The following is a 12,773-nucleotide window of genomic DNA, read 5'->3' as shown; positions in this document are numbered from 1 at the left end:
ATAACTTATTTTTCCTTTAAAAATGTTGTATTATTACAACTAATTACACATTAGTAATTTTTGAAGTGTTTAGTATAGATTGTTGTTTCAAGTTTGGGACATTTTAAGGAAAAATGCCAGAACTGGCTTTGAAAATAAAAGGATAGCAAAATTACCATTTTTCATATGTTATTATTACAGCTTATCTTGGGTGAATTACACCCAGGTTAAACTACCACAAGCAAACAGCAGCCCTGTGAGGCTATACCTGACTTGTGCATGCAATTGAAACTTGTTCTTCATGTTTCACAAGCAATTGAATACTTCCATGCTTCTGAAATTATTCAGTGCTGTGACAGAAACTGAATAGTGAGAATGCATTAGAAGGCTATAGAACTTTGAGAGGTTTAGATTACTTCTCACTGAAAAGAAAAGTAGTTTATTTATCCACATATGTGAAATATTCCCTGATCTGTAGACAGGTTCTTAGTACTTTTTAGAAGGAAAATTAAACCCAAACTTCTTTGGTGATCAAAACTCGGAAAAGGGTGACTCTAGAAAGGAGGGAGAATGGAAAATAACATCAGGTCAGATCATGAGTTATGCCTCTAATAAAAGGTATTCCCAAACAACCCCCTAAGTAGTAAAATGTGTATCATTGATTAAAATAAATAGACAAGAAAAAGCATAATGTGATTTATTAATTCAGGTCTGAATCGGATAGTCACTGTGTTAAACCCAGCATGCAGCTAATCACCACAAAGCTACTCACTCACTCCTCTCCCTGGGGACATGGGGGAGAAGATCTGAAGGGCAAAGCAAAAAAACTTGTGGGTCAAGATAAAGGAAGTTTAGTAAGTGAAGAAGAAGAAAGAAAAAAATAGGTGATGTGAAAGCAATCACTCACCACTAGTAGACCAGTGCCTAAGCAGTCCCCAGGCAATGGCAAATTAAAGCAAGCAAACAAACAAACAAACAAAACTCTCGCCTCAGGCTGGGCATGACATTATCTGCTCTGGAGTATCACTTTGGTCAGTTGGGTTCAGGGGCATCAGCCATGTGCCCCTGCAGCCTCCTTGCTGGTGAGAGGGACGGGAGCAGTGAGAATCAGAGAAGGCCTTGATGGTGCTCAGCAACAACTATGACACTGTTGTGTTACTGACGCTTTTTGGTCACCAGTCTATAACAGGGCATCACGGGGCTGTTGTGAAGAAAATTAATCCCATGCCAGCCAAATCCAGTACACAGTGAAAAACCTTTATCAATTTATTACAATCTGTGTAATTTCAGTTGCTGTCTTTATTGGATCTCCGATTTCCTGAGAAAACAAAGTACAATGTTTTACAAAGTATTCTTCTGGAAAATAACTTAAATCCTGAGCATGAAAGAGCCTTACCTCTGCTGAAATCATTAGGATAAAACTGGGGCAACTGAAAGGCTTTAAGCTGTCTGTTGCAAAGATTGCAGCTGTTACTGAAGTGGAATTGCTTGTGCAAATTCTCATCCTGTTTTTGAAATGTATTATTGAACAGGTTAGTGATATAGATTCTTTTATCTCTGTTCCTACTAATTTCTGGAGAATGGTCTGCCATGCTTCAAATGACTGATTTGAGCTCATCTTAAAATGTATCTACCATAAAAAGTAAACAACCAGTGTACATCAAGTTATTACTTCACTACCTGTTAACAATTAATCTGTGTAATGTTGATTAATTTTTTAATTTAGCTACCACATTTGTAAAGTACCAAGTTTTCAGAACGGTTGATCTTTATAAGCTTTCTGTATGAATCTATACAAATATTCATATATAAACATTTTATTTAGCATGACGACAATCATTTGAAAGCCTCTGACAATTTTGATATGCAGACATTAATTTTTTACTTGAAAGGATAATTACTGTAATGTGCAAATATTCCCTCACTTTTTGCTTTGCTGCCATCCCTGATTTTATAAATGTGTTTCAATCTATTACATGAGTTTAAGCATCAACATTCCTGCAAAATAAATCTAGGAGTTAAAGTAGCCTGAAAGAATATTCTTATGGTATGACTGCACGCCAGTCCTCCCTTTATTAGGCATTCCCTATCAGGTTAGTACAATTAATAAGTGTCCACAAATCCTAAAATTGTGTGCATTGTGATCTTGATAACATTGAAATAACATAAGTCTGAAGTTTCGGTATTCCCAATTTGGTTTATACTCCCTTCCTCCTTGCACAGAGCCACAGCCTACCTACTCCAAATTAACCCTTTCTTTTCAGAGTTATTTCTCCTTGCTCTGAGAGCTTTTTGCCCACATTGGGCAACTGCATCTCTTTCCTAGCCACATAGCTAAAGCTGCCAAACTTTATCCTCATTCTGAGTCACCACCTTAATACCTAACCTAAGTTTGTTCCACTGCCACTGCTTCTCTCCTTTTCTGACAAAACAAAGACTGGGCCCTGAGAACAGCTGCTCTGAGAGCCTGCCTGTCACTTGTGCCTATACTTTCCTTCCATTGACAATTACATTTCCAATTCTTAACTACAGTTTTCAGCCATGCATATAGACTTGAGAACTTCAGTATTAAGATTGCACAACTTAATATATCAGACTTGGAAGTAAAGAATGATCTTACAGACAGAAGTCTGTAAATCTACAGAACTCAAAAGGACTTTTGCATTTAGATTTTGATTTCAGCTCAGTTTAAGAATGATGTACATGACATTCCAGTGAGAGTAGTAACCTATTTTTCCTGTCATTGTCACTGCATGAAGCCAATAGTTGTCCTTTGTGGAAGTTGATCTATGGTGGACAAAAATGTACATTCAAGCTGGCTGCAAAATAATAAATAATAAAATTCATCTATGTCCTGTAAAATGCCAGTTAGCAACTGCCTAAACTCACTCCTACAGATTTCAGTAGCAAAACTCCACAAGTAGTAAAGTTAGGCTGGCACCAAAGGCTTGTGATGATGCCAAATGAAGCCTGTACTCTACTTGCTAATAATGAATGTTAGATAATAAAATACTAATAACCAAGAAGCAAAAAGATAAGGTACATTTACAAATACAATAGTTTATGATGTTAATAGATAAATTATGTAAGAAGTAAAAGCTATACATAATTATTTTGAAATAAAACATTTTACTTCAGAGGCAGTACATGTCTTCTCCTAAGAGAAAAACATGTCAAAACCCTGACTTTATGTTTGGGTTTGAGGGAGTAAGTGTGTATATACCAGTGGCTGACTAGTACCATTTGCACTCTTAATGCAATTGTACAGTCCCGTTGAACCGGAACACAGGCATTTATATAATCTTGAGGAAAATGATTGGAGAAGTGGGATTTGAGGAGGTCTCCAGTAGAAGTTCCCTAAAAAGAGTGGTAAAAGTATGGAAACATAATAAAAATCAGCAGAAGAGACTGGAGCACCTGGAACAGTTTTGTGATGTTTGATCTGTGGTATACAATCACTGAAGTCTTCTTGAATAACTGGCTTCATTTATGTATCAGTGAAATAGCTTTCTGAAATGACTTTAAACTGGAAAATGACGAAGAGGTTGCTATAACCCCCTATGCCTGACTCTAGCACATAAGAATAAGTTACTTAGATAACTAGGGATGCAGTGCCATACATAGGGATATCTGTGAAAAGACTCCACAGGAAATAACATTTTAAGATTAGGCAGAAAAGTAGTCTAGTCAATAACATTATAATATTATCTTCAAAAGGAGTGTGTCAGTTATAGCTAGAGAATAAACTGTCATTAGTAAGAATCAGCTTGAACACTTGCAAACAAACATTGAGACTGTAGGCAAGAAAATGCATGATTCAACTAATTGATGAGGATATTACACTGGATATTATAGTCATTACACTGATACAGTACCGTAACAACTCTTACTGGAGCACAAAAAGATACTTTAAGATATATAATACCCAGTGAAGTTTTAAGTGTGGTGATTATGGATGCGTACTACAACAGAGTATGAAGCAATTATGACAAAAATCTCCTTCTGAATTAAAAAACAGTTCAAGAATGGAGGGTAAAAGAGGTTGTATGTACTAGAGTTTGAAACACCTAGAACCAAATATATTTGGACTGTGAATATCCTTCTCCCCCCTCCCCCCTCTTTTTTTAATCATCCATCACTACAAAAAACTTTAATGTTATAGATAACTCCTGAAGAACAAATGCAACTAGTAATCATAGCATTCAACTAATTCTCAGTCTAACAGCTGACAGATTTCTGCACAAAACATCTCTGTGTGCTAGTAGCAAACATCTAGGGCAGATTTAACAAACACCTAGAGAAAAATAAAATAAAATAAAATAAAATAAAATAAATAAATAATAATAAAAAAAGGAACACGTGCCTACTCCTTGGAACAGTCAATTCTTCAGATTCAGAAAAATAAAATGGTCCTTGCATACTGCAATGTCATGCACTTTTATTTAAGAATGTATGTATTTAAATTAAATAACATCATATCTAACTTATCTGAAAAACAGCTTACGTTCCATATTCAATGCTTCACGTGCTCATATAGTCTTGTGTATACTTATAAAAATCTGGAACCCAACTTACTCTTTTTCTAAGAAATGGTAATTTAGCAAAATGGTTGGATTTTATGCTGGTGTAGAGCTTACTTTTTTTTCTTTTAGATGAGCTGAAAAACTAGTATATCTAAACGGTAGTTTTGTTTCTTTTAAATTTTCAGTCTGCTTTACCATGTCTGTACCTTTGATTTATTGAACTAAATTTTCAGTTACATTTCAAATTTCAGCTTTAGTTATTAAATGCAAAGATGCTTTATGCTATCCAATTAACAATCCATTTGATTTTGTTTTGTAGGAATTCAGTATTAAACTGAAATTAATTTTTCCCTGTGACATATATCAGTGAAAGATAAATTCAAGGTACAAAAGTTACCTGCTGACAAGAGCAATGAAAGCAGAACCATTAGCACATTCAAGGACTGTTGACCACAACTTGTCATCGTTGGCTTTCATTGGTCCATTACAGAATCACCTGTTTGGCAAGATGCAACAATATGGTTAAGTGTCTGTTTCATTTCATTTTCATTTGTTCATACATGTGCTTCCCCACAAAGCTTTGGTTAACTGAGTTTGTTTCACACAATAAGAAAAGAAAAATCGTATGTCTTTCTGGACCGGGTTTTAGAAGAGAAATAGATTCTTGTTTCTATGATTCCTTTCTCATTTCACCTTGAATATATACAGCTACTTATATACTTTTTCATTATTCATTATCTTTACCCAGGGTAAAGATAAATTTAATTTAAATTAAGTATTTATTGGATATTCACACTTCCCCAGTAATCTAAGTTCAGCACGATTGTGCTGATTTTATTGTTTCATCAATGGGCTGTTGTGTTTTGCCTATAAGAACTAGAAGGATATAAACAATATAAAAGTAAACTGTCTGCTTTGAAAGTCAATCTATTTTACCCTATTAGAGTGTGCAGTCATTCAGAAAGTGGGCTGAAAAACTGAGGTGGTTGGCAACATTTCAAAAAATGTATTTTCATTAACATCAAAGCATTTCATGGGATTATTCTTATTTATTGTTTTCCTGGAAATGAGAGCGAGATGTGATGCAGTTTGCAAAAAGACTAGGAGAGTCTTAACAAGACTCTCCTAGTCTTTTTGTAAAACAGCCCCACAACTGGTGGAATCCACACATCTTACATCCACCTTGATTCAACATCACCAGCTGTAGATCACGTAGCTATGGTGGAGGTTCTGTCCCAGTGCAAACACCATCATCAATGCCAGTAGGTACATCTGGTACTCTATCCTCTTTTCATTGCTAATCCAGACTAACACTGGTCTTCAGCATCCTGAACTCACATGGACATTGGAGAATAATGATGAAGTAAGTAATTTGTTGATCTGTACAACACTAGGAGCTCAGGCTATAAACCAGAGAGATGAGGTGATACTGATGAAGGTTGGTGGGACACACTGAATACTTGGGTGTTTGTAACTTCCCCCAACAATAAATAAATAAATAAATAAATAAATAAATAAATAAATAAGGTGTTTATAAAGGAGCAGCTTGGAAGAATGAGAGGAAAATGGCAATTAATGTCAAAAATTAAATTGCTTCTGACATCTCAAGAGAAACATGATTCCAAATGCTTATGAAATCAGTACTGTATAACAAATAAATACAATGTAGTTTATTAATTGATGCCTACTATAGGCTACAGCAGCAAATTAAATACCAAGGCAACTGCACCCACATTTTAAAAAAGGGAGAAAATATTAGCATTATTTTCATAAATAAGTGCATTCTGAGTAACATTTGTTGGCACAGGAGGAGGGGTGACACAGTGCTATTTACAAAGTGTTTAGGGACAACAGATTTCTCAGTAATAAAAAAATACATGTTCAGCACAAGTAAATTCTGTAAGAAGGCATCTTAGCAGATGAAGAGAACAGATCACAAACCCAAAAATCAGTGCTAACATCTGTACAATAAATCATGATAGATTACACTGTAATCTACAAGTGTGACTCAAGTCCAAACCACTATAATGCTTGCAGCTTTAAAATAAATCAGTTCCTCAAAGAGGAACTATTAGAGGCCATAACACTATGAAAGGAAAAAATTGGACAGAAAATTATAAATGCTAATTAGGAGCATATTAAGAATATTTATCTAAGTATCAACTCTATTTGAAAAAGCCATCACCTTTTTCCAAAGGAATATCACATCAAGCAGATTTAAAGGTAGAATTTCATTTAAAAAAGAGTAGAATTTCATTTAAAAAAGAGTAACACTGAGTATAAGACAAAGGTTAAGAATGTAGAAGCTTAATTAGGCAAAACATAAAAAGAACAAGCTATTACCCATATTGTAAGGAATAAAGAGAATAAGATTTTTTTCCTGTGTAAACCAAAGCTGCAGGAATTCCAATAGTGATTCATTACAAGAAGAAAATCTTGGCTTTAGTAACAGTTAATTAAAAATAGATCAATAAGCACTTACGTTGTGTGTCTGGGGAGACACTGATATTTGGTATAGCTGAGACTTTTAAACAATTCCATACGAAGAATAATTTAGGATGACATTAATGAGTTAATACCAGAGTTCATAATTTTAAATCTGAAATAATTTGTATCCAGTTATTTCAGAAGAGATGGCTGCTGGGAGCATATATATCCTTTTTTTTTTTTTCTTTTTTTTTTTTTTTTTTTACTGTTGTTGGTAAACTGTGGTGGCCTTCAGAGGACTTGAAGAAACCTAATGACATTTTAAGTAGTAAATTGGATAATCCAGGTAATTTTAAGCTTGTGAGAATGATAAAGAGAAAGTTAATAGAATGGTTAATACAGAACCCAATTAATAACTAGTTAAAGAGAGTAATATATTTAATGCATATCACAGTGGACTTATGGAAAGTAAATTATATGTTTCAGTACTGATGTCAATGAAGGTTACCTAATAAAGACAATAATAACATCATAGATTTCTGTAAAATAGTTTATTATGTATTATGTAATTTAATCAGGAAATGAGAACAATGAAAAATAATATAGTGTGTCAGCTATGGAAGACTAACTCAGACTGCAAATAAGATGCATATTTTTTAAAAAGTACAGTCTTACTGGCAATGGCATGCAACTTTACTAAAAGAAATCTAAAGAAATCTAGAAGCTTTTCAGGGAGGGGGAAAGTTTACCAATTATGTCCAATAAAAGTGGCAACAATGATTATGGCATTTTAATCCAAGTCTTGTGATGCTTGCCAGCTCAGAAGACCAGCGTGATGAGACTTGAATGGTAGAGACATATAAAAGAGTCCAGGAAAATGACAGAGAGAGAGAGAGAGACAGACAGAGAGAGAGAAAGAGAGAGTTATCTGGTGTATCAATCAGTGTATATGTATACATATGGTGATATGGTGTATCATGACACCAGTCAGTGGATGCATATATATATACACACATATAATTGTACATATAGACTCACAGAACGGTTTGAGTTGAAAGGGACATTTAGGACCACCTAATTCCAACCTCCCTGCCATGGGCAGGGATACCTCTCACCAGACCATGTTGCCCAAAGTGCCATCCAACATGGCCTTGAACACCTCCAGGGATGGGGCTTCCACAACTTTATTGGGCAGCTTGTTCCACTGTTTTATTTATTTTATTTTTAAACAACAACAACAACATTTGAAGAAAGACAATTTTTTTGTTGTTGTTTTCTTTTTATAAAATTTCAACAGCATGTGACAAACCCAGTGGAAAAGGAAAAGGGCCTGGAAGCTAAGAGATTAGGTTTTCTTCCTTGTTCCGTACATCAGTGATTAGATGTGTGATCTAATGCACCAATTTTAATTTTCAATGCGCCATTTCAAGCTTATTTGTGGTCAGTGTGGTGGAAAGGGGAACACCCATTCTTTTCCCTGTCCCTTGACAACCTATTCGTAGCCTTACACCACCTCCTCTTTTCTGCGAGCAATTGCAAGTGTCTCTGCAACTACATCATAAATTAGGCTGAAGAAATAGTTTGGGAATCACTGTTTTAGAGGCTGGTGGTTCCCCTCCCCCTTCCCTCCTCCCCCAGCATTTCTACTATGAGGTAGAAGTAATAGTCCTTAGTTTTTCTAAGTGCTTTGCTGTCTTTTCACAGAACTAGGATTATGTTAGGAATATTGCTTTCACTTGCAGAAGATGCAAAAATGAATGATTCAAAGATAACAAAATTCAAAAGAAAGGTGCTGTGCTGTGATGATCAACGAGAATAGACATTAATATGAAACAATGGGTGGGTAGCTTTTTGTTCCAGCTGACAGCCTGTGGTTGCACTGCACCTTCTAATCTCACCACCATTACAGAAACCAAACTCATTTAACCTCCCCCCTCACCGTGTGATCACTAGATGCAGTGATTAGATATATGTATCAGATCATTATACCAGACTTTACTTTTTAGTCACACACTGTGACATTCTAGCTCATTCTTTGCTGCTACGTACACTGCTTTGGTTATCCATGTGTTTTTATCTAGCAGTGTTTTCTTGAAAGGAATCAGTGAATCATTTGAAAGAAAAGCTGCCAAGAGAAATAACCATTTCATGTGGCAAGATTTTAGGCAGAAATATTTTTTTCCCTTCACTCTGAAGTAAGGGTAAAGCTATGTTTAGGTGAGCTGCTTGAAAGATATTGTACTTTTTTGTTGTTGTTGTTGTTAGAAAGAACAAAAGGTGCTAGCAAGGGGATTATTAAACACATAAGCATAGTTTCACAAATTAGCTCTCTGCACAGAATAAAATAAGATAAGGCTAGTAGCAATCCAGGAGATCATCTAACCCATCTTTCTGTCACAGGATTAAGTACACCTAAGTACATTCTTAGCAGAAGTTCACAGAATCATCACCACCAGAGGGGTTTTCCAGCCCCTGAGGGTGATTCCCTTCCAGTGTTTGTCCAATCTCATGGCTAAAAAGCTTTCCTCTACCTAACTTGTAGCTCCTTTGCTTTTATTCAAGCCCATCCTCTTGAGTCCAATGGACCTAGAGAACAATTTGCTCAGAGACCCATTGGTTACACCTCTCTCTGTGTCAGCCTTCAAGTAATACATACAAAAAGTGCCATCATACCCCCACTCAATTAGGCTCACTTCTACTTCTTGCAATCTTTCCTTTAAGAACACATTGTCTACACCTCTTCATGAATTTTGCTCTACAGTTTATAGTAAGGATATCACACACTTCTGTGGTGTGCCTGCAGTACTGTTTCAGCTTCAGTTGTTTAATTCATACTTTGTTAGTGCTCAGAAGGTCCTCTTAAACACCGCTGCTCTTGCCAACTCTTTCAAGTTAGATAAAATTACGACATTGCAAATATGTGGAGAGCCACAGGGCTTCTGCTAAATCTTATAGTTAGTCAAAAGACATGTAGTAAGTATGTTATAATTAGATAGGAACATCTACATACAGACATAGCAATATGCCATACAGTCATAAAAACATGCCACCACATGTGACATAATTAAGGACTCCTACTCCTTTTCACACCAATCTCCAACAGGTCTTCCAATTTTAGTGCATACCAGTGACTGGTCCTGGGAAATCCTGCCACAATGGCAGCTGCAGTGTTGGGCTTCCTTCCTCTTTGTCCACTGTACTCTTGGGGCACAGAAGTCATCTTTCACAGTTCTGATTAAATGACAGCTTCAAAAAGCTCCAATTTCCACCATCTCTTATTCTCCAGTCTCCTCCTGAGAAACGCCCTCACTAACCTCAGAGACGTACTGGCTTTCCTCAACTTCATACATTACTGGGACAAGGAGGGTTCCCGTTAGGGAAACGGTCTCTCTCAACCTATTTGCTCATTTCAAGTCAACAGACAACACAGGCTGGACTGGTAAGGGTACTAAATATAATGGAGCCAAGGCCACAACCACAGTGGCTGAGAAAACTGTTTATGATCAGATGGAAAAATAAGGCTGAACCTAACTTCTAGTTCAGCTCTGTTAGCTTCTCACATTAACATGGGGTGAAAAATGCATCTTGAATGAGTTCATGCATGCTATTACAATGAAACTACAGTCTTATTACAAAGGCAACAATGTAATTGGTATGAAAGAAAACCTGATTATTAAGAAAACATGGTTTCACACTGCAATAACCTCAAAAAATTATGAAAAGCAGACACTTAAATTTTAAGTTAACAGTTATCTTACTTTAAATAACTAAAAGGGGTCTGGAGAACACGTCTTACGAGGAGCGGCTGAGGGAGCTGGGACTGTTTAGCCTGGAGAAGAGGAGGCTCAGGGGTGACCTTATTGCACTCTACAGGTACCTGAAAGGAGGCTGTAGCGAGGTGGCAGTTGGTCTATTCTCCCACATGCCTGGTGACAGGACGAGGGGGAATGGGCTAAAGTTGTGCCAGGGGAGGTTTAGGCTGGATATTAGGAAGAACTTCTTTACTGAATGGGTTGTTAGGCATTGGAATAGGCTGCCCAGGGAAGTGGTTGAGTCACCATCCCTGGAGATCTTTAAAAGACGTTTAGATGTAGAGCTTAGGGATATGGTTTAGTGGAAGATTTGTTAGCGTTAGGTCAGAGGTTGGACTTGGTGATCTTGGAGGTGTCTTCCAACCTAGACTATTCTGTAATTCTGTGATTCTGTAAAACAGGCCTATGCAAAAGATTTTTGTAGAAAACCTTTTGGATCAGAGTGGAGCATAAAATTCTTCCCCCTTATTTTTTTAAATTTAAAACTGAAAATATGAATTTGTTTGTTTTATCCCTCCTAACCCTCCTCTTTCTCCCCTGGTTATTATTTCCTCCCTGATAAACAGCTATAAAGAGACAACATACATGAAAAATAAAGCTCTTAATGAAGGACAGCCTGGAGACCACCTTGCAAGATTTAAGCAGTCTATAGTTATTAATAAGAAAAGGCCAAGAAACTCGTACATGCTACAGCTGTCTATTACAACACCAAAGTTGCTCATTTATCTTTCTTCTTTATCCCCTTCCCTTTTCACCAATACATTTAGCCCTTTCCTACACCCTGAGAGACACATCATGCGCATAAAAATTGAAAATGAATTCTAGCAGTTCCTACCCTTTGTAGTACGTTGTGCAGCACAGTGACAGAGAAGTCAAAGGATTCAATACAAAAACATAATTAATTTGAGAGAATCAGTGGTACATTCAGAGCTTTCCACCAAAAAAAATAAATGATGAGAAACTTTCCTATGCCAGCATGCAATCTTTATTGACAGCCAAATTCCTCACCATCTCTGCAGCAAAAGTAAAGATATTAAAGGTATTGCTATAATGTAGCTGTATTGCAGCATTCCACAGAAATGTTAAGTGATCAGTTTCTTGGTGCAATTCATTATATATTTGCATTTGGTAGGATAAAAACTTGATATACTGAATTTATTGCTGATGAAGGTCAGAAATATATATATATATATATATATATTGTCCTGCAACTGGCCCTTCACTGTATACATTAGATCTTATTCTTGGGAAAAAAATACCTAAGTTACTTCAGTGAGACAGTCAGATGTGTAAAAATAACAGCTACAGTTGTGTTGATTTAGCATATGTTCTTATTTGTGTGTATTCAGCATAGATGTAGGCAGCTTACAAAGACCTGTTATAGCCATCCAGGACTCTTATTTTTAATCAACTAAACTCAGTCTTTTGAAGGTACACCTTAGATCAGATACATACCTGGATACATACCTGAGCTAAACAAAGCAGTTGAGCAATTTTGTGCCACCATGTTCTAGTTTCAGCTCACACAGCTGGTAATCTGGCTGCTATATTAAATTAATTAATATATAAAACTCACCAAGATGAAACTGTCAAGGCTGGTCTATTCACAGAACAAACAATATGAAACAAGAAAATTTTGACTCTGAAATTATGAACAATTTTCTTTATATCCCATGAGGGAGGAATGACAACAAAACATACACAGCTTTGCAATTATTTTTTAAAAGAGATAGAGAAAAGGACAGGATTAATTTCAAGTCATTACAAATCTCTACTGTTAATCAAGATATCATTTCAGACTTTAAGAAATGCACAGCTCTTCTCTAAGGAAACTTAAGCTTGCATCTTGAGCTATCTCCATTTTGAAAATCTCCATGGTCTAATAGACAAGTATTTCTTATCTATATATTACTGAATAATATTAGCACCTGAGAACGCCTTGCACACTCAGAAAGTTTGCAGCTGAGTGGTGTAGTTGATCAATACAAGAGAAGGAAGGGATGCTATCCAAAGGGACCCGGACAAGCTTGAG

General features: G+C 36.1%; 1 protein-coding gene across 1 annotated transcript in view; it reads right to left on the bottom strand.

Annotated features, from left to right (window-relative positions):
• Window positions 1-12,773, bottom strand: part of SHISAL1 (shisa like 1) — a 62,601-nt gene that overhangs the window by 23,206 nt on the left and 26,622 nt on the right. The window contains exon 4 of the mRNA XM_035310521.1: window positions 4,900-4,998. Within this exon, the coding sequence (XP_035166412.1) occupies window positions 4,900-4,966 (67 nt within the window). The 5' untranslated portion in view covers window positions 4,967-4,998. The remainder of the gene's footprint in view (window positions 1-4,899; window positions 4,999-12,773) is intronic.

This window comes from Oxyura jamaicensis, chromosome 1 (assembly GCF_011077185.1).
Source record: "Oxyura jamaicensis isolate SHBP4307 breed ruddy duck chromosome 1, BPBGC_Ojam_1.0, whole genome shotgun sequence".
In the NCBI taxonomy this organism is placed as follows: Eukaryota; Metazoa; Chordata; class Aves; order Anseriformes; family Anatidae; genus Oxyura; species Oxyura jamaicensis.
The sequence above is the reverse complement of the archived record's forward strand: the minus strand, read 5'-3'. Positions and strand labels throughout refer to the sequence as shown.